This window comes from Dendrobates tinctorius, unplaced genomic scaffold, assembly GCF_039654945.1.
Source record: "Dendrobates tinctorius isolate UK_male_01 unplaced genomic scaffold, ASM3965494v1 ptg000163l, whole genome shotgun sequence".
NCBI classification, from domain to species: Eukaryota; Metazoa; Chordata; class Amphibia; order Anura; family Dendrobatidae; genus Dendrobates; species Dendrobates tinctorius.
The window spans coordinates 275,653-298,842 of record NW_027361830.1 but is presented as its reverse complement, the minus strand read 5'-3'; the positions used below and the strand labels follow the sequence as shown (position 1 = coordinate 298,842).

The 23,190-nt window shown below is 43.2% G+C and overlaps 1 protein-coding gene across 3 annotated transcripts in view; it reads left to right on the top strand.

Moving 5' to 3' along the window:
* BPHL (biphenyl hydrolase like) overlaps window positions 1–22,872 on the top strand; it is a 102,472-nt gene extending 79,600 nt beyond the window's left edge. Inside the window, exons 4-9 of one of the 3 annotated variants that reach the window (XM_073550126.1) lie at window positions 1,580–1,646; window positions 4,892–4,923; window positions 11,537–11,690; window positions 14,913–15,044; window positions 17,667–17,790; window positions 22,607–22,872. In XM_073550126.1, the coding sequence (XP_073406227.1) occupies window positions 1,580–1,646; window positions 4,892–4,923; window positions 11,537–11,690; window positions 14,913–15,044; window positions 17,667–17,790; window positions 22,607–22,700 (603 nt within the window). In that variant the 3' untranslated portion in view covers window positions 22,701–22,872. Of the gene's footprint in view, window positions 1–1,579; window positions 1,647–4,891; window positions 4,924–11,536; window positions 11,691–14,912; window positions 15,045–17,666; window positions 17,791–21,344 lie in introns of all 3 variants that reach the window. The other 2 variants (XM_073550127.1, XM_073550128.1) reach the window with 2 other exon arrangements.
* The last annotated feature ends 318 nt before the right edge of the window (window positions 22,873–23,190 follow it).

The following is a 23,190-nucleotide window of genomic DNA, read 5'->3' as shown; positions in this document are numbered from 1 at the left end:
GATCAAGAAAAGGTTGCCCTAGTAGTAGAAAACCCCTTTAGTAGTGTAGATGGAATTTTATTGTGGGCGTAATACTACTCAGACAACACAGGGTGAGGGTAAAACAGTGTGGTAATAATTTATTGAACCGCAAAAACAGTCATATAACACATAGAACATCCCCAGCAAAATACCCAAGATGGTGCACATTAGAGAGTTTTACTCTCCCGCTGACTCGCCGGGATAAGAGCAGCTGTGACTTCAGAACTTCTAGGGACGACTACCTCACCTGTGGCACACACAGAGAGAAGGTAACAACAAGCTTAGGAAGATGACCGTCCATTGAGATACAAGGCCAATTGACCAGAGGGTCAAAACCTGACTTCTCCGAACATTTCCAAGGAGCCAGGTGATCAGTGCGTCCCATCCTTGGCTTTCACAAATGTATCCATGGGGCTCAGGTGACGGTTGGGTTCTAATCCTAACTACACCAAACCAATCCGTGGTTCAGCTATGGTCAATGGATCAGATCTGTATTCTTTCAACCAGGGCCGTGGTCCCGTAAGCTGACATCCTGTAGAATGTCAAATCTGTGTTCCTCGTTATGGAGCTATGATGTCTTGGCTGCTGTCTTGTAAAGAGTCTCTGGTTGTTTGGATGAATATCTGTATATGGAGGTATCTGTCCTTTTTATAGTTAACAAATGTCCTTCAATCCAGCATTCACAGGTAAAGGAGAAGTTTGGTGATGAGACCAACTCGCATTGTTTGATTATGTAATCTATTTGCATAGTTTTTCCTCCTGTTTTGAAAGTCAACAAACTACCTGGCCTGGACAATGTGTAATCAGCATTTCAGCAAACATCATTATTCAATAACACTGTTTTACAAAGATAGCAGACAATATATTGTAGGAGCTGATATTAGATTAGATTAAAGGTTATCATTTTAATCTACAAGAAGAGTCAACATTTTAGACTCTTGACCAACAAGAAAAAAAACACATAAATTTAAATGTCAGCATATAGTTATGTCCATTCCTCCTGGCTTGCTGAAAATAGAAGTTTGGTTAATTAAGATAAAATGCTATGTCATCACAGTCATCCTTCATTTGGCAACCGGAAATGGCGGTGTGCATCTATCAGATCATCAAAGATGTGGGTGCTGCCATTGTCTTTGGTTTTTCATTTCGCTGTGTATGGCATCTGCAGCCTAATTAAGTTCTCATCAAGGTATCGACTAATGAGCAAGAACCTTTTATGTTTTTGAGTGACTGACTAGGAAATATTCTGTAAGATGATGATGATGATGGTGATACGATACTTTTTAACTGTTAGTGAGTTCATCCAATGGTATACTTTCAAGATTTGTTCTTTAATGGATTTTAGGAATCTAGTGATAACAAGATGTGGAAGACCTCCTCTTTGTTTCTTAAGAGGACCTATATGATGGGCTTTCTCAACCATCAATGAGTTTAGAGAAATAGGTAGCTGCAGAGCTTGTATTAGACCAGTAGTGAGAAAGGTGATTAAACTGTCTCCAAAATAAATTTCTGGGACACTGATGAATTGCTAAGTATTCCACCTCTTTCTATTTTCTAGGTACTCCAACTTGTCATAGGAGGAAATTTCTTCTCATTAACTATTGGTGGATGCCTGAGACAAAAAGGTGATGGCAGTTTCACAATAATTGATCCTTTTCTCCAGTTCGACAATTTTTTGGCAATTTATCATAATTTGGATTAGAGCCAAATTGATAGAAGAATGGAGTGTAATGTTGATGCCGGCATCATACTCACCATCGCAGCTGCGCAGTCTGGTGCTGTGCCTCTTGCTTGTGCATGCCGAACTTCATGGCATAACGACTAGTGTCTGCGCATGTTCCTCTGTTATTAAAGAGGCAGTGCATGCACATAGTGAAATGCCCCTAACCAGTAGCTGGTAAACTTTTAGTAACTGAGTACATCTGCAAGGTGGCTTCCAGCCAATTGCTGTTGTTACATCTGCAGACATTAGATGCCCCATGGGAAGCCCTGACATCAGCTGCACCAGCCCAAGTCACAGTACCTATGGTTGTGCCTATTTAACCTGAAAATTAGGCCTCTGGAGTGGAACCCATCCTTTCTAATTTGCCACAGTATTATGGGGATCCGAAACAGTGCAGTGGGTTCCTACAGCACTATGAAGTTTTGGGCCATCAGTTTTCTTCTGATCGGGTCAAGGTGGGATTCCTAATGTCCTACCTAGCAGGAGATGCCCTAGCATTGCTAAACTCCATATGATAAAAAGGATCTCCTATCACTTCAGACCTGCAGGTCTTCCTGGGGGCGTTCCAAAACGTCTTCGATGAGCCGAATCTGGAATCTTCTGCGACCTCTTCCCAGCTTCCAGGAGCAGACTAGACAGGTGATGCATGTGAGGAAACTGTCACATCTGGTCCTGACCTTTCAAAGACCGCCCATTAACCAACCTTTTGAGGCAGATAACCATGCAGAATCCATGAAGGTTGGCCGTGTTTGGCTGGCTGAGCAGAAGACGGAACTTAATCGTGAGAATCACTGCAGTTGTGTGGAACATGCAGACTCTCTTTGTCCGGTGAAGTCTAAACTACTCCAAATCCTTGGGCCAATAGGAGAGGCTGACCTTGGTGAGAGTACTCGTGCTCCACTAATGACTGACACTGTCTGCAGCAAGTGGAGGCTTCAGTTCGGTGGGAAAGTATGTATTGCAAGCTGTGAAGAGTTTGTCAGATTCCAATCCAACAGCTCCAGTATCCAGTGAGGGTGTTGTCAGGTGTAGGACGAACCCTACCTAAAGAAAGTCAAATCATTTCAAAGCAACTGGAACTCTAGATTGGAGCAGGAAATACAGAGATCGCCTTCCATGAGCTGTTTGATATTTTTCACACACTTCTCTTACGTCTTCCATGGCTGAGAACTCATGAGCCAGTGCTAGACTAGGGGTTCGTTGAAATGCTTTGTTTGGACAGTCGTGTCGCGAGAAGTGTTGCGAGAAGTGTCTATGCTTGCAGCTTGGCCAAAAGTGTTGCCATTTTCTCTAATTGGCGATTGTTCTAATGACCTGTTTCTTGAAAGAACCCCGCCTCAAGAACGTATCTTCGGTGAGACCAACTTGATAACTGACCCAGAGAAAGTATCTTCTGGTTACAGGTCGGAGAAGGCATCTTCTTAGTCTCTATCTACCAACCAGTAGAAATAATCCCAGTCCGTCTTTGTTTCTTCCAAGACGATGGCTAATCTTGCCGGCCTAAGAGAGACTCCGCAATTTAAGGTTTCTGTTTCCAGACCAGTTCTGTTCTGCTCCAAGGATGTCCAGTTGATGAGAAACATCCTGACCAAGAAGAAAGTGGGAGATGTAACCTTTCTTCCAGTGGCTTGGAGAGAACGTGGTCCTGATGTGAGGTCGTAAGAGCTAGAGTCTTCCTCCTAAACTCCATCTTCTCTGCAGGGAGTTCTCTCGGGCTTGAAGAAGAGGGGCATAAAAGGAGGGCACTGTAACATTTATGCCGGCGCCCTCGAATGGCTCTTCTCCTTCCCACATGCAGGGACGTCGACATACTCACCACTGTGGCCACAAAGTCACCTTCCCGTTTAGTGTCATGCCTCCTGTCAGCGCTCGCAGATAGTAAAATGTCCCCAGCCAATAGCTGGGAGGCATTTAGTAACTGAGTACACCTGCAAGATGGCTCTCAGCCAATTGCTGGGAGTCATCATGCATATAATGCTCCCTCCCCTATAGGGAGTCCCAGAAACAACAATATTCATTAGTGTGTTGTTTCTCCTACTAGGGAGTTGTTGGGTCACCTGGCCCTTGTGTGGCCAGTGTCCTGAACCAGAACTCCCGATCCTGTTGCAGCCAGTGCCAAAACCTCATTCCCCGTTCCACATGCGACCAGTCCTGAACCAGAAGTCCCTGGTCCTAATCCGGCCAATGCCTGAACCTCGTCCCCCGATCCGTATGCGGTAAGTACTAGTATCCGAGACTACTTGGTGTGTGAACTTGTGCCTATCCGAGTATCATGTATATCTGGACCGCTGCTACCAGTCTCCAGTCTCCGAATCATTCCAGTCTGAACGTAGCCCGAGTCCATGTCGGTGACCTTGACCCATGGGGTCAGCAACTGCAGTACCAGGGACTACCTAGGAGTGGTTTCACCATCAGGAGCTCCACTAAACACTAGGTAGCCTCTTGGCTTTGCCGCTTGGCTTTATTTATTTTTTTTCTCCTTTGGTTAGTAGATGCAGTTGTTGCCAAACCATCAAATCTGTTTGATATTTGCAATACAAAGTGGGGTGAATTTTGTTGCGTTGGCAAGTATTTTTCCATACCCACTGGCAAATAGGGCTCAGTTAGTATGAAGAGGTGATGACAGGTCATCGAAAAGAATATATAAGATGTATGGAGAGTTATTTCTTGCTTTAACGAATCATACGGTGTTAATTTAAATGCGCCATTAACGTGAATGTGCCATTTGATATATGCTGCCTTATGCGCGCATATAGGCAGAGACCTGTGAAACCACTTCACCTTTCTGACGTCAGTTTGAGCGCCATGGGAAATTTTCCTCACATCTTAGCTTGCAGTGATGTCAGAAACTTGAAGTGAGTTAATTGGCTATGAACTCGCAGGACCTGTCTGAGGGCACCGCAAGCAGGAGAACTTAATCTCACGCGCGGTGCCCTCAGTCAGGGAATAGGAGTTCACTGGGAGACACTGAGCACACAATGCTCATTGTCTCTGCTGGATGACAGGCTGTCATCCAGCCTGTCATGCAACCATGCAGCCTGCCACCTAGATGTAGCAGAGCTAGACCTGTCGTGAGACAAATGGATTAGCAGCATCTCTGTGGAAAGATGAAGAATATTGTTGTTTTTATTTTTAACTCTTTTGCAGATGACAAGGGCGTCGGTGGAATGGGCGAGGTCGTAAGTATGATTTAATTAAGATTTATTAAAGGAGTCATAGTAACATAGTAACATAGTTTTGAAGGCTGAAGGAAGACATTATGTCCATCTATTTCAACCTATTTTTAGTGCAGCTGTTCTGCATTGTTGATCCTGGGGAAGGCAAAAAACCCACAGAGTAGAAGCCAATTTTCTCCATAGGGAAAAAAAATTCCTTCCCGACTCCTAAGCTGGGTCAACCATCTACCTATAATATTCTGTTGTTCGTAACCTTCTATACTGTTACTCACAAGAAAAGCATCCATTCCTTTCTTAAATTCATTCAGTGAGTTGGCCATCACCACTTCCTCAGGAAGAGAATTCCAGAGCCTCACTGCTCTTACCGTGAAGAACCCTCTTCTATTCTGGTGCTGAAATTGTCTTTCCTCCAAATGAAGAGAATGCCCCCTTGTTCTTGTCACAGTCCTTGGTACAAACAGTTCATTGGAGAGATCTCTGATAGTAACATATAGTCTGTGTCATTCTTTCAATTAAAGGACTTTATTCTGGGTGCCTGTGTTTTCATACAATATGACTATGGGGTTAGTAATGGGGGCATCTTATTGACGCCTCTCCATTGCTAACCTTGGGGCTTGATGTCGCCTGACAATACAAATATGACATCAACCCCCCAACTATCACCCCACTTGCCACTGCTACAGGGCAAGTGGGAAGAGTGAGGGTAAGTGCCAGAATTGGCGCTTCTTAGAGATGCACCTTTTCTGGGGCTGCTGAGAGCTGATGTTTTTAGCGTTTTTAGCCTGGGGGGGCAGTATCCATGGCCCCTTCCTAGGCTATTAATATCACCCTGCGGCTGTCTGCATAGCATTTGCTGGTTATCAATTATAGGGGGACCCTACATCATTTTTTTAATGTTCCCCCATTTTAATAGCCAGTAAAGGCTAATTATACAGCTGTGAGCTGATATTAATAACCTGGGAAGCTCCATGGGTATTACCCCATTCCCAGGCTATAAACATCTGCCACCAGCCGCCGTCTTTTCCTCTGTTTTTGCAAAAATTATGCAGGAGCCCATGCCATTTTTTTCAGAAATATAATCTTTTATTAATTAAATACATGTACAGTAAGCTGCACACACTATACTAATTGCATTTGTCACATACCTTATATACTCGTGTATAAGCCGACCCCCCCCCAAATTTTGTCACAAAAAACTGGGAAAACTTATTGACTCGCGTATAAGCCTAGGGTGGAAAATTCCGAAGCTACTGCCCTTATAATGCTGCACAGTGAGCGGCCCCTTACAATGATGCACAGTTATTAGTGGCCCCTTATATTGTTGCTGCTGCCGCTGCCTCAATTAAAAAAAAAAACCTATATACTCACCTTGTCCCTGCTGCTGCAGCTGCTGCTCCTCAGTGTTGCTGGCTCTGCACAGTGACTGTTCAGGCAGAGGGCGCCTGCTAACTACGTCATGGCGCCCTCTGACCTGAACATCACTGCGAGAGGAAGCAAGACAGCAGAGCGACGCGCAGCGGTGGAACAGGGGACAGGTGAATATGGCTCCCTCCGCTATACTCACCTCTCCTAGCATGTCTCTTGCAGTCCCCATGCTTATTCCATCTTCTCAGGGCTGTTCTTCCTGCTTTCAGCGGTCACGTGGTGCCGCTCATTACATATGCGCATATGTAATGAGCGGCACCACGTGACCGCTGAAAGCAGGAAAAACAGCGCAGAGAAGATGGAATAAGCTCGGGGTGCTGCAAGAGACATGCTAGGAGAGGTGAGTATGATCTCCTACACCCCCGCCTGGCCGAGCCCCGGTATATGACTCGTGTATAAGCCGAGAGGGGGACTTTCAGCCAAAAAAAATGGGCTGAATATCTCGGCTTATACGCGAGTATTTACGGTACATCTGTATATGTACCTATTCTATTTGTATCTACTGTATGTAATCCATCTCTTCTATCCTGTTGGCTCCTGCAGCGATTTTACAGTACACCGCAGATGAATTACCGTCTTTTCTTCTATGTAATATATACATATAATGTATATTTGTGTGTGTGTCACTGAGATCTATATATCGATCTATTCTATGTGTATGTATCTATTCATTCTTTTCTATTCTAACCTGTCACTCTGTGATTTTACTGTACGCGGGACATGAATTGCTGGCTTTTATTCTATCCATTATATAAGCATATGTTAAAATCGCATTGCAATCGGACAGCAATCACACTGCACTCGGTTGTAAATCAGATGCTAGGTGTGAAAAATCGGATTGTAACTGAATGACACTCCCATGACACTTGCATTACACTCATGCGACTCTCGGCAGGGAGAATCAGACCGATTTTTCATACGTGTAGTGTGACTCCAGCCTTATGAAGGTAATTGCGTACACCAGAAATTTGTAGTGGCTTCATAGCAAACGGGGTGAATACATATGCACATGCAAATTTTTAGTTATTTGACCCAATAAATGTATTATATATCTATATTTTTCTCACTTCACTAACTTAGACAATTTAGTGCTGATGCATCACACACAAATCAGATTACAAAAATATTTAAACACAGGTTGTAATGTAATGTAATGTAACAAAATAGGTAAAATGCCAAGGGGGTAAATACTTTCGCAAGCCACTGTAGCTGTGCAATAATATTTTAAGTAATCTAAAGGTACTGTCACACTTAGCGATGTACCAGCGATCCCGACCAGTGATATGACGCGGTCAGGATCGCTGGTGCATCGCTAAGTGGTCGCTAGTGAGCTGCCACACAGGCAGATCTCACCAGCGACATCGCAGGGGACGGGGGTCGCTACTTACCTGTCACACCAGGCGATCCTGATGTCCTCCCGCCCGCGTCCACGCTCGTCGCTCCACAGGAAGCGCCGCAGGAAGCTGACGACGAGAAACAGTCCTGGACGTTCTCGCGCGATCAGCGATAACCAGCGGGGGAGCGGGTGGTAGGTAAGTATCAGACACAACGATATCGCTAGCAATATCGCTATCATGTCACAAGTTATAGCGATATTGCTAGCGATATCGCTTAGTGTGACAGTACCTTAAGATTAAAGGATATGGGTGATTTTTAAGTCAACCACTCTGTGGTGGTGTTGGTCAGCAAATGCAGCAGCAATGCTATGTATATAGGTAGTTTTCAAGTGTGAGAAGTTACAAGCTGAGCTGTTTTGTCAGCCTTGGGACAACCTATTTAGACTGGCAGTAGATTTCTTTATATGTAAATCAAGAACACTAAGGTTAAGTTCACACTAGGCGTTTTTTATGCAAATTTTCAGCTGCATTTTTCAGTACTAGCTATGTCTGAGATTTCAGAAATCTCATGCACGCACCTTGGTTTTTTTGTCATCACCATTTTGTGCTTTGCATGTTTTTTTGCACAATTCTTACATGTTTTCTTCAGCGTTTTTCACCCATTGACATGATGAATGGGTGGTGAAAAAACTCTGAAAATCCGCATCAAAAACGCAGATATTAGGTTTTCCTGCGTTTTTTGTGCCAAAATTTGATTCTGTACAATTGGACTTTTTTTGCACTAAACTTTATCAGCATGCACAAATGACAAATCGAGCATGCCAAGACCGCAGCAAAAACAACACAAGAAAAGCCAAGCAAAACATTTTCCTGCAGCTTCTTTCCTGATGCCTAGTGTGAACTTACCCTAAAGACACTGGAAACTGCCTTAGGCTATGTGCTCACGGTGCGGATTCTGCTGCAGATCTGCAGCGGATTTGGCCCTGTGGATTCGCAGCAGAACTGCATGTGATGTACAGTAGCATTATAGACTATGTAAAACAAAATCCGCAGTGCACATGCTGCATTTTTTCCCCCGCAGATTTGGTGCGGAATGAAAAATGCAGCATGTCACAACTTTTGTGCGGTTTTGCTGCAGTTTTCCACCTGCTCCATTCTAGAAATCCGCAGGTGGAAAACTGCAGGGGGAAACTGCACAAAAAATGCACTAAATCCACAGGAAAAATGCAGGTCATCCGATTTAGTAAATTCCGCACGGAAAATTCCAAAGCAGAATACGCACCGTGTGCACATAGCCTTATTTTGAAGCATTCAGTTAGGTCCTGTCTCTCAGCTCCCACACTGGCAGCTGACTGTACCTCCCTCCAGATCTCAAGATTAGGTCTCATTCCCACTTGCGATGAAATTGGACAAATGCAATCCGATGAAAACTCGGATTGCATTCGGACCAATGTTATTCTATTATTGTGTGTTCATCTGCGTTTTTTTTTTCCAGCTCAGATCGGATCACGATTTGACTGGAAAAAACTTGCAGCATGCTGCGATTGTAATCAGGAATCGGATCACATCCCATAAAGTCAATGAGTGCGAGAAAAAAAATCACACAGCATTCTGACTGACGGCCAGCTCCCGCAGTTAGGTAGCAGGGGTCAGGCTGTCAATCAGAATGACATAGGAAGTCCCTCCCCCCGTCTAGAGAATGGAGCAGAAAAGAAGCCTCTGCTCTGTAAACGTAACGTCAGCAGAGCCTTCTGAAACCCTGGCAGGAGCAGTCTATCACCGCTCTGTGCCGAGCAAAAACTGCGCCGGACACAACAGGCAGGTAAGCTGCAATTACCTGCCTGTTAGGGCTTAGGTACAGTTTTTTAAAGTCCTGGATATACCCATTAATGTGTTCTGTAGGTATGAATGTGGCCGGCACTGAGGAGGCAGTGATGCAGTGAAAATTGTGCATTAGAACTCCAGGGCAATGAAGTATTTGGCTCTGGTGGAAGACTAGAGTTTCTGATGTAGTTATTATTATTATTATTATTATCATTTATTTATATAGCACCATTGATTCCATGGTGCTGTACATGAGAAGGGGTTACATACAAATTACAGATATCACTTACAGTAAACAAACTAACAATGACAGACTGATACAGAGTGGAGAGAGGACCCTGCCCTTTCGGGCTTACATGCTACAGGATGGTGGGGAAGGAGACAGTAGGTTGGTGGGTTGCAGCAGTTCCGGTGTTGGTTGAGGTGATATCACCGGTAGTGGTGAGAGAGAAGGAGGTAGCGGGGTGATTGCAGGCTGTAGGCTTTCTTGAAGAGGTGGGTTTTCAGGTTCCGTCTGAAGGATCCAAATGTGGTTGATAGTCGGACTTGTTGGGGCAAAGAATTCCAGAGAATAGGGGCTATTCGTTAGAAGTCTTGGAGGCGGTTGGGTGAGGAGCGAATAAGTGTGGAGGAGAGAAGGAGGTCTTGGGAGGACCGGAGATTAAGTGAGGGAAGGTATCAGGAGATTAGTTCAGAGACATATGGGGGAGGCAGGTTATAGATGGCCTTGTAGGTCAGAATTAGTAATTTGAACTGGATACGCTGAGGGAATGGGAGCCAGTGAAGAGATTTGCAGAGAGGAGAAGCGGAGGAGTAGCGAGGAGAGAGATGAATTAGTTGGGCGGCAGAGTTAAGGATGGACTGGAGAGGTGCGAGGGTGTTAGCAGGGAGACCACAGAAAAGGATGTTGCAGTAGTCGAGGCGGGAGATGATGACGGCATGCACAAGCATTTTAGTAGATTGCGGGTTGAGGAAAGGACCGATTCTGGAAATATTTTTGAGCTGGAGGCAACAGGAGGTAGAAAGAGCTTGGATGTGCGGTTTGAAGGACAGGGCAGAGTCAAAGGTTACTCCGAGGCAGCGGACTTCTGGTACTGGGGAAAGTGTGATGTCATTAAGTGTTATAGCTAGGTCGGGTAAAGAAGATCTGTGAGATGGAGGAAAGATGATGAGTTCAGATTTGTCTACATTGAGTTTGTGGAAGCGAGAGGAGAAGAAGGAGGATATGGCTGATAGACACTCTGGGATTCTGGACAGCAGAGAGGTGACGTCTGGGCCAGAGAGGTAGATCTGAGTGTCATCAGCATAAAGGTGGTAGTGGAATCCGTGGGACTTTGAGTTGCCCCAGACCAAGTGTATAGATTGAGAAGAGTAGGGGTTCTAAAACAGAGCCTTGGGGGACTCCAACAGAGAGAGGGTGGGATGAGGAGGTGGTGTTATCTCTCATTTCCAGATAGTTTGAAAAAGAGAAGGTGAGGAATATAACTGGATTAATCAATCATCCATCTAGAGCTCTTGTAATAAGTGGCCATGTAAGATGCACCTCCCCCAAATGTACCTGTGACTTGTTTTTAGCCCAAAGCCAGACTTGCGAGAAACTCGCACGAGTCTCGCACCTCAATACCCGACACTGCTACTGGCACTCGGGACCGGAGCGTTCAGCTGCATAGAAATATCTGCAGCCGCACATGCCGGTCCCGAGTGCCGGTGGCAGTGCCGGGTATTGAGGTGCGAGGCTCGTGCAAGTTTCTCGCAAGTCTGACCCCGGCCTTAACATGGTTCATTCAGTCTGTAAAAAAAAAACATGGACACATGAATAGTCCCACAGTACTATTTGTAAAAGAAAAAAAAACAATAAAACTTGAATGTGAAAAAACCTTTTGAGGTCTAACTCTTTTTACCCCAGAAAGTAGTGCAACAAAAAAGTAGAGCATTATTGTAAATTTATTTAAGTGTATCTTTGCTTCTTAAAGCTGCTTGAGATTAAGTGTAAAGATATTAAAAATTACCTAAATTGTAACTTTTCGCAGGCTTTGAATTTCAAAAAATTTTCCTTGCTTGGATGGAGTGCTGGCGGTGTAACTGCACTGATTGCAGCTGGGTCTTACCCATCGCTCATCAATAAGCTTGTGATCTGGGGAACCCCTTCTTGTGTTACTGAAGAAGATGTTGCTCTTTATAATGGTAAGAAGATTCAGCTGCCATAAAATCCACACACTAAACACTGCATTGCTATAATTACTGGGGAAAAACTGGGAGCTCTCTTTAAAGCAATACAAATTGTGATATTCATGCTAGCAGTATTTCCCCATAAAACATAGTTAAAATTATTACTACTCTTCCTTCTTTAGAGCAGAATCTGTTGGATTTGTTGTGAAGATGCGCTCTTTCTTGCCTGATTGATAGTTGATGATTCATGCTGGTACTCATGGTACATCTGTCTGACAGCTAATGAGCCAAATGTCCGGAACCTATTAATTACAATAGGACCCATGCATGAGTTTTGTTAGTTGTCAGATGGTTACCCTGGCACTGTAGAAACCGCCATGCATTGGCATCTCTCTATGTCCGATGTTGGATAATGTGGGGAGTATGCCTGGACAACCACTTTTTTTCTGAGCTGTTATAGTACTATCGCAACCAGGAAGGCATGGAGACCGGTGGTGTGTCAGCTGTATTAGGAAGCTGACACCCTGCTCTACTGGCTGAAAATGGAGAACTCCAAATTGTCCATTGTGACCTGATCGTAGGGTGCCACTGTCCTCCAGGCCTTCGTATGTGAATGACTATTGTATGTTGCCTATGATTTTCTCAGTATTAATAAAATGCAATAAATGTACATCTATTCAAAAATTATATATTGTAATGCAATTCAATCATATGTGAGAAACAAGAGTCTGTATATAATCAAAAATTTCAACAGGGATAAACTAGAACTGAGAAAAATGCATTGGAAAGATCCAAAAAATACATGCACATAAACCCAAGTTTTACACTTAAAATATTTTACTGTAAATGATAGCATTTATGACATTTAAAAAAATGTATCACCATATCTTGATAGGTATATTCTCACTCTATCTTGCTCTCTCTTGCATAGGTTACATTGAGACTGTTGTATATACATCACATAGGCTGCACAGACTTATGTGTATATGTAGATCACATAGGATGCATGGAACTGTTATATGTAAAACGCATAGGATATGTTTACACTTGTATATACATTACATGGGATACAATGAAACTGTTGTTTATGCATTGCATAGGATACATGCCTGGCATAAATCGCATAGGAGACACTGAGACTGCTGTGTATAGATCACATAGGGACAGCAGTCTCAGCGTATCCTATGTGATGTGTATATAGAGAAAGCTCAGTGTCCCTATGTGATCTATGCCAGGCATGTATCCTATGTAATGCATATACAAGTTTCAGTGTATCCTATGTGATGTATATACAAGTGTAAACATATCCTATGCGTTTTACATACAACAGTTCCATGCATCCTATGTGATCTACATATACACATACAGTAAGTCTGTGTATCCTATGCGATGTATATACAACAGTCTCAATGTAACCTATGCAAAAGAGAGCTGGGTTATGTAAACTTATGAGCACAACTGTATATATTGTGGTAGATCGGCTCACTTGGCTGCACACGGAAGTAGACATGAGTACACTGAGGCTTTAACAATTTCCTTGGGTTTATTGTAGACAGCATAAACCCAGGTGTGGTAAAGAAAATACAGCCCTCTGGGCAAAACAGGAAAACAAAACAACATGGTGGGAGAACAAACACAGTCCTTCTGTGAGCGGGGTCCCTCCCACTTATGGCTGGCAGAACACACACTGTTCAATTTCTCAAATCCATGCAGCACTTTTCCTGGAGTGCTCCTTCTCCAGGCTCACACACTGAACACTGAGAATTTTTCCCTTCATCCATTTAAGCCCAGACCATGTGACTCCTCCACATGTGACTGATCACATGACTGTGACTTCACCCAGATACTGTCAGCACACAGTGGTGCTAGTGTGGGGAAGGTGACTTGACGGACAGACTTGACTGGAAGTAGTAGGGGATGGTTTGTGCACTATAGACGGAGATTGGCAATGACAGAAGGGTAACAGCTGGGAAAGATAGAAAAGGGAGTGCAGTACCTAGAATTGACCACAAGATGGCAGGGGGGAGTGTAGTTCAGGACTTGACATCAGCTTAGGGCTTAAGAAACCGCTTAGTCATGGGGGCAGGGAGATAGGAACCCAGGAGGGAAATTCCCAGTGATAGAGGGGATAAATAGAACAGGTTAGGGTTCCAGGTTAGGCTAGTCCCGGGAGGAGCTTAGGAGGAGAAGACTCAGGACAGAAGACTGAGACCGGTGGAAGAGTTCGACCAGGGGACTGTGTTGTGAGCTCATTTTCGGGTTTGCCTCTGGCTTCTGGTGAGGGTTATGGAGCTGGCTGTGCTGACAGAGGAGTAGTGAGTTCTCTATCTGGACTCCCTCTGTTGGTGAAGGGAGATAATGAAGCTGATCTAAATGGCAGAGACCGGCCACCTGAGGAAGAGGACTGTGATTAGACATCAGGAATTTCTGATTGGATTTAAGGCAGCCGACTCCATAGTTTCTTGCTGGTGATTTCTCCTGACTGTGGCCTCTGGTTTCCAGTTTGGTTCCTGCCTTCTTAAAGCTAAGTTTTCTCTGCTATTGTTTATATGAGTTTTCATCTGGTTTACTTAGTTTTTGTGTTCAGCCAGCCCTGGCTGGGACTGGGCTGAATCCCCATTTTGTCTCTGATCAGTTGATCTCTTTTGCTCTGTCTTCAGAATATACCTGAGTGCTGATATAGGGAATTGAAGTCTAGCGACTTCAGGGCCTTTTTCTATCAGACGTGTTGGACATTTTTTGGCAGGGTTTTTTGCGTGATTGCAGACAGCAGCTTTTCTTTCCTGTCCTTTCTAGTTAGTGAGGGCCCCATCGTTTGCTCAGCCTATCTTTCTATCTGTGTTTGTGTTTTCATCTTGTTTCACCGACAATACATGTTGGGGGCTGTCTATTGCTTTGGGGTCTCCTCTGGGGCAGTTTAGATTTTCCCTTTCTTTCTTTAGGCTTATTTAGTTCTCCGGCCGTGACGAGGCGTCTAGGACCACCGTAGGCACACTCCACGGCTACTGCTAGTTGTGTGGATAGGATCAGGGGTCTGCAATTAGTAACAGTCAATTACTCCTGGCTCACTGAAAATAGACATCTGGTTAATTAAGATAAAATGCTGTTATTACAATCTTTTCCTTAGAATTTCTTGAAATGTATGACTAAATTGACAACTGTGTTAGTAGACACACTATTTAATAAATATCAGGTTCAGGGTTTAATGTATACTTTGCCTTCTGCAATTTTTTTTAGCTGTGAAAGATGTCAGAAGCTGGAGTCTAAAGATGAGAAAGCCAATGGAGGATATATATGGGAAGGAATATTTTGCCAATACATTTTCCGCATTAGTGGAAGCCATGATTCAGTTTGCTAGCAAACCTGATGGTAATTATATAAGTTTAAAGTTATCTGGCTTGAAATTTCTTATCTCACATCTATCTATGTTTGTATGATCATAAAATGATGCATGCATGATTTTCTGTGGGAAATGGGAAGTTTGGCAGTCAACAATTATCTGACATGTATAGGCACAGTTAATGAGAGCTGTATTGTACTGAGGGAGTACAATGTGATAAAATGCATCTGAACTTGCAGTCTAATGTATAAGGGTATCTATCATTGTCCCAAAGGCAGATGGCAGTGAACCTCAAAAAAACTTATGTGTAGAATATGAAGCATGAATGTTTTGGTGGAGATTTGCTGTCAACCAAAACGGTCTTTTAGTGATTAGTTAAGCTGCCACCATGGCGTTATGCAGTGGTAGATGATAGTCTAAACATCAGTACTGTAATACTGTGTAGGTACAGACAAATCTACAGAAAATATTGATCCTGATACTCATTTATTGCAGCCAAGAAATCAGATTATAGGGTGAAGTAAATCATAAATATTTTTTTCATAATCTAAATTGTCAGAATGGGGGTTAGAACGGAACCTGTCAAGCCCCCTGGTTTTCTTTATTCTAATAAGGTGTTTCATATACCTTAATAATTATGTAGTTGTGAGCAGGCTGCGGGATGCAGTGACGGACAGGAGGCAGAGCAAGAGATAACAGTTTTATTTAACAGGGGAATACTCCACGCAGGGAGGTAAAGGGTTAAACAGTGGATTAAACAGTATAAATGGCAAAGGATATTGTGAGGTGAAGAACAAAGGTTCAGATAACGGCAGTTCAGTTGTATACTTAGCATGTCAGAAGTCTCTCCAACTGTAGATGCTCCTTGAAAGTCAGTAACGCCGAAAACAACTGGCACGGTGCTTGTCCAAGAGGGTACTGGTGATGATGGTGGTCTGTCTTCTGGCGACATTGGTCGATACCTCGATACCTTCCACTGGGCCCCTAGTCTTTATACTGTTGTGGCAAGAGGAGCGTGGGCCACAGCACTGTCTGAGTCTGACGTGGTCCCTGCATGACTCTCCTCACAGTCTCTGTCAGCGGTGGCAGTGGCGGTGCTTGGGTGCGGGTCTATGCTGCACAGATGCTCTGGGACCGGAGCACTCACTGGTCCCTGCTGCAGAGTCTGACAAGGGTATGGGCCATAGTCCTGTACGAGCCGAACGTGGCTCGGCAGATATTTACTGGCAAAGTCAGGGTGCAAGTGTCCGTCCCGTTCCCAGTCACTCTTATGGGGCACGTGTGCTGTACTCATGGGCACCGAACGTTCGGCGCTTTGTCCCCTCTGGTAATCACCGGGCTCACACTGCATGTCTCTCTCTCTAGTCCCTGCGGCTGGCGGCAGGAGAAAGCAGACACTGGCCTGCACGATACTGGTGCTCCCCGGACGGAGCATTCCTCTCTGTGGTTTGCTGGACAACCGGATTCCCTGAGCACAGCAGTCCCTCTCTTTCTGGTCTGCTGCAGCATGCCTGGCCCTTCTCTCTGCTACGCGCTGCCCCGGGTTGGCGCCAAACTCCACTGCTGCACACGCTCTGCCTTTTAATCCCCCACCCCCTCTGTCTGGAGGAAGGTCCAGCACCCTAATGCTTCAACTCGGGAACAGAGGATGCAGCCTCAACAGTTCTGGACCCGGCATGCAGGTACCTGCGGTCCGGTCGTCCCCCCTTACATAGTCTTTGAAGAATTTTATTCCATAATGGTCCTAGTATTAGTATTGTAAGCAGTCTGTCAATTACACCCAGGGAGGCATGATTAGAAGATCGAAGGTAGGACTAGTCGAGACTTCCCGCCAGATTAATCCAACCGCTATTATCATATGTGGAGCTGCAAAATAAAAGTTAATTCTTCAAAGGCTACATCTTTAGCTTGGCAGTTGAAACCCCTTATTTGAATAAAGAAAACCGGATGTATACCTTGATACTAGTGATTGAGGACAGTCAGAAGATCTGACTGGTTTAAAAAGGACCTGTAACCAGGTGAAAAGTGTATAGTTTTTGCTCTTACTTTTTTCTCATTGCTCCCCTGAGTATTCCAGTTTTTGTTTTCAAAATCTGTCGCACTGTTCCTTAGAAATTATTATTTTTATTTAGTGCTAATCTTTATAGTATTTACCAAGGGGGTGTACACAATTATCTTTGGGCATGTCTTTAAGCTGCTCTTCTGCATAATCACCCTGTCAGAAACATACCCCTTATAAAGACCATAAAAAATAACACTAAAAAGACCCATGTCTTTGAAACCCTATGGTAGATTTAAAAAAAAAAAAAAACTACAACGGATATTCAGGGGAGCAGCAGAAATAAAATAGGAGCAAAAGCTGGCCACTTTAAACTGGGTGACCGGTTCTCTTTAAGGCAGTTGAAATTGATGTATAAATAGTAATATTGTACTAGTAATTTATCAGATTAGAAATGCATGTGGTCATACAGTGGAATTGTACTGAACCATAGTAACACGTATTTGATGCACTGGAAAATGTTCTGGCTCAGAAATCTGAAGGTCTGAAATCCTCCCTTCCATTTCTCATTTTCCTTTAAGGTGCATTGTTATTAGATTGTGTAAACTATGCATGATAATCTGCATTAATGTAATTATAATGTTGTAATTAGGTAATATCTGTCGACATTTGCTTCCGCTTATTGGTTGCCCGACATTAATAATTCATGGTATGAAGGATCCTGTGGTCCCAAAATTTCACCCACAATTTCTACATGAACATATCAAAAATTCAAGGTGAGTGATTACATGGATAACTATAGATATAAATGTGTATAATAACCCTGGCAGGAATAATAGTTGATTCCAAAATCTCCCATATACAGCCTTCAGACCAGTTTACTTTTCTGACATCGGGTGTAATAATATGCCGATGTCGGACACCCTCCCTTTGATGTGGACTCCAGCGGTGAGCCCACATCTTTATCGGCACATGTCAGCTGTTTTGAACAGCTGGCATATGCCGCTAACAGCCGTGGGAGGAATCGCGATCCTCCCGCAGCTGTTAACCCGTTAAATCCCTCCCATTGGCGCCCATGTCACATGACCGCGGGTCGCCGATGGGTTGGCATGACAACCAGAGGTCCCGAGCAGATCTCTATGGTTGTAAAACGAAGATTGCTATGAGCGCAATTTTGCTACATACAGGCAGGTTATGACCGCTTCTAGTCTCCCATGGAGACTATTGAAGCATGCCAAAAGTAAAAAAAAAAGTTTAAAAAAAAAAAAAAAAAAAGTTCAAATCATCCCCCATTCAAAATAAAACAATAAAAAAATTAAACATACACATATTTGGTATTGCCGCATTCAGAATCGCCTGATCTATCAATATAAAAAAAAATAAATAATCCATTCGCTAAACGGCGTAACGAGAAAAAAAGTCAAAACGCGAGAATTACTTTTTTTTAATTACTTTTTTTGGTCGCACAGCATTGCATTAACATGCAATAACGGGCGATCAAAAGATCGTATCTGCAGGTAAATCGTATCTTTAAAAATGTCAGCTTGGCACGCAAGAAATAAGCCCTCACCCAACCCGAGATCACGAAAAATGTAGACGATACGGGTATCGGAAAATGGTGCTTTAAATATAACTTACTTAATACGGGTGGAAACCCATATTTTCCAAGCTGGTCAGTTACATAAGAGACTGGTATTATGGCGTAGTTTCATAGACGACATCCTATTTGGGAGGGTCCACAATCTGACCTGAACTCATTTATTTCGGGCCTTAATAACAATGGTCTAGGCCTGGCATTCACACCAATTACCAGCAAGACGAGCATGAACTTTCTAGATCTTCTCCTCTGCGTGGAAAAAAACACCTAATAACTAGATGTTACTGCAAAGATGTAGATTCCATTTGCTTTATACATATGAATAGTTGCCACTTACCAATATGGCTTACCAATAGCCTTAGGGGCCAATGCACACGAATTAGACGTAACTGTACTAAGGTTGAAGATTGTAACACAGAAACCGAATAACTCACACAACAATTTCTAGAAAAAGGCTACCAGATACCTGCACTGGAAAAAGCAAGGCAGGATGTTAAGAACCATACCCAAGAGTAGCCTGATACACAAGTCAAAACCTAACCATATTTTGCTGAGCTTCCACCAACAAATAAACAAATTACCCATTATTACACAATATTATTCTGGGCATATTAGGTACACCAGTATTATTCAGAAACATTGGCCTATTCATCAGAGAGATAAAAATATAGGGGACCTGTTACCAGTTCACCCCAGATTTGTTTATAGAAAAGTCCAAAATATAGGCCACCTTATACAGTGGGGGAAATAAGTATTTGATGCCTTGCTGATTTTGTAAGTTTGCCCACTGACAAAGACATGAACAGTCTATAATTTAAAGAGTAGGTTAATTTTAACATTGAGAGATAGAATAATAAAAATAAAATCCCGAAAATCACATTATATAAATTATATAAATTTATTTTCATTTTGGAGTGAGAAATAAATATTTGATCCCCTACCAACCATTAAGAGTTCTGGATCCTACAGACCAGTTAGACGCTCCTAATCAACTCGTTACCTTCATTAAAGACAGCTGTCTTACATAGCCACCTTTATAAAAGACTCCTGTCCACAGACTCAATAAATCAGTCAGACTATAACCTCTACAACATGAGCAAGGCCAAAGAGCTTTCAAAGGATGTCAGGGATAAGATCATGGACATGCACAAAGCTGGAATGGGCTACAAAGCCATAAGTAAGACACTGGGTGAGAAGAAGACAACTATTGGTGCAATAGTAAGAAAATGGAAGAAATACAAAATGACTGTCAATCGATATTGATCTTGGGCACCATGCAAAATCTCACCTTGTGGAGTATCCTTGATCATGAGGAAGGTGAGAGATCATCCTAAAACTACACGGGGGGAACTTGTTAATGATCTCAAGGCAGCTGGGACCACAGTCACCAAGAAAACTATTGGTAACACATTATGCCGTAAAGGTTTAAAATCCTGCAGTGCCCACAAGGTCCCCTTGCTCAAGAAGGCACATGTGCAGGCCCATCTGAAGTATGGCAATGAACACCTGGATGATTCTGTGAGTGATTGGGACAATGTGCTGTGGTCAGATGAGACAAAAATTGAGGTCTTTGACATTAACTTGCCGTTTTTGGAGGAAGAGATATGCTGCCTATGACCCAAAGAACACAGTCCTCACTGTCAAGCATGGAGGTGGAAACATTATGTTTTGGGGGTGTTTCTCTTCTAAGGGCACAGGACTGCTTCACCTCATCAATGGGAGAATGGATGGAACATGCACCGTAAAATCCTGAGTGACAACCTTCTTCCCACCGCTAGGACATTAAAAATGGGTCGTGGCTGGGTCTTCCAGAAAGACAATGACCCAAAGCATACAGCCAAGGCAACAAAGGAGTGGCTCAAAAAGAAGCACATGAAGGTCATGGAGTGGCCTAGCCAATCTCCCGACCTTAATCCCATAGAAAACTTATGAAGGGAGTTGATGCTCCCAGTTGCCAAGCAACAGCCTCAAAATCTTAATGATTTAGAGATGATCTGCAAAGAGGAGTGGACGATAATTCCTCCTGACATGTGCGCAAACCTCATCATCAACTGCAAAAAATGTCTGACTGCTGTGCTTGCCAACAAGGGTTTTGCCACCAAGTATCAAATCTTGGTTGCCATAGGGATCAAATACTTATTTCTTGCCTTCCCTTAAATTTATAGACTGTTCATGTCTTTGTCAGTGGGCAAACTTACAAAATCAGCAAGGAATCAAATACTTACAGTAATTCCCCCCTGTAGCTGCGGAGGACTGCGGACTTCCTCTGTGAAGCTCTACCCACTGCCGCACCTCCTCCGGTCAGCTCCGCCTATGTCTGCATGCGGCCTGCGTACCTATCTTTAACATTGGGTACGCAGGCCGTGTGTATTTATGCGGATGCATCCGTATGCGTCATTCTGACGATGCGGCGACCTGCGTCGAACGCAACGTGTTGCAATTTGTTGCGGTTGCCGCATCATCAAACAAATTGTTAAATCCGCAGCAAATACTGAATGTTTCCGCTACGTGGAAACATGCCCTAAATGTTTTATTCTGCTCTGCAGCGCTTATTATGTTGCGTCTCCAGTTCAACTTGAAAAACTTGGTGAAAGTCCAACTAAAAACATTAAAAAAGGAGTGCCAGCCGACATCACTACTGTAAAATAATGTCTCCAGACTTGTGATAAAATCCCAACATTTACTCTGTAGGGGTGAAGGGGCTGCTTTTACTGCCCTTCCTCTCCTATTCAGGTAAATCTTTCCTCCAAGTATGAACGCTCCGCGATCCCTGGTTATTCACAGCTGAATGAAACACCAGCTCCGGAGGGAAGCCGATCGACTCTTCTCATCAACAGAATGGAACAACGTACCAGAGATAAGGAGATCCAACTGTCTTACAACAATAAGGTTTATTCCACATTACATAAAACTTACATAATTTTTATGCTCTGTTCAGCTAATGAGAAGAGGTGATCGGGTGTGGAGGAGATTGTGTCCAGCTTGCCTCTGGAGTTTTTGGTTTATGTAGCTGAGAAGAGGCACTCCTATTTTATTTTCTTAGCTTGATTTTGATTCACTGCGGCCAAGGCCCTGGGCGACTGGTTTGGAAGCAGCAGGCTGATCCCAGATGTTGGAAGTCTTCTTTATGTATGTGAGTGGCTTCCATGCCAGGCACATATTGCAAGTTCTAATTACTGTTAATGGTGTGTTTTTCATTTCCACTGTCCACTGTTTTTGTTTTTTTTTCTGTATATTTGGTGAAAGGTCCTCTTTAATGAGTTAAGTATCTTTTTATATGTAATTTTTCTTTTGTTGGGCTGTACAATTTAAGGAAGTTTTACACTTTAATGAAAGTGGACCTCAAATGCTCTAATACATCTAAAGTAATAAATAGAGCAGATACTTGACCTTCTTGGATCCAGAAGCGGATATCTGATGATGCCCAGGTCTTTGCACAGTAGAAACATAACGTCAACAACTTACATTACTGCTGCAGCCAATCACTGAGCTCAAAAGCTGTGCTGCAGTAGACTGTACAAGCCGCTGGACTCACCGATTGACTACGGTGGCGATGTGAACTGTTGACATGATGACGTTGCAGTAAAAACAGTTTGCATCAATAGCTCCATCATGCCCAGAGCCAATTGCGGAGCTCAGCACATCATACCGTCTACCTCAGCACAGCTGCTGAGCTCAGTGATTGTTTGCAATGGTGATGCACATTGTTGATGTGACATTACCACTGAAGCCAAAACACTGAGATAAGTCTGGGAGCCAGCCCTGAACCCATGGAGGGTGAGTACCTGCTCTTTGTTATTTTACGTACATAATAGCATTTGGTGTCCAATTTTCTAAAATTGTAAAACCCCTTTAAGGAGTTTTGGGATTGGACATTACATTGAACTATCTCCTCTTTCTATTTGACATACCAAGATTTCTAGTTTGTGATGGTTACTGAGTGATTCTTTCATGCATAATAATATATTAAATTGTTGAACTCCTTTATTTTACAGGCTGCATCTGATGCCGGAGGGCAAACACAATCTTCATATAAGATTTTCTGAAGAGTTTAATAGATTAGTGGAAGACTTCTTATGCTCAGCATAACTTTTCTGTAAAACTACCTCAAAGGGTAGCCTAGTTAGTAATGAAAGAAAACATTGCATATCAGGCATCATTAATATTTTGCTATTAAAACTAATGAAAATTCTAGTGGCCATGCGTTATGTAATCACTTGCTAAAGGAAAAACAAAATAAAACTGGTTTATGTGAACACAACTGCTTAGCCTTTCTTTTGTAAGTATTGCAAACCGCTTTCAATGAGTACCCAGAAATAAAGCTCATTTTATGATTTGCAGTAAATTATAAACTGCACTTTATTAAAGCTGTAAAGTTAGATAGCTACATGCACTTCTCTGCTATATGTGTCCAAACATATCAGATGAACATTGGCTGAGAACCCAGATTTAAATCGGGCATCTTGAATTTTACCATGTGTAAGAAAGCAGGAGGTATGGTCCTTTATGGCAGATACGTGCCACCGAGGTGGTTGGCCTCGGTAGTATAAAGTCTGTACCAGTAATACTAGGTCACTCA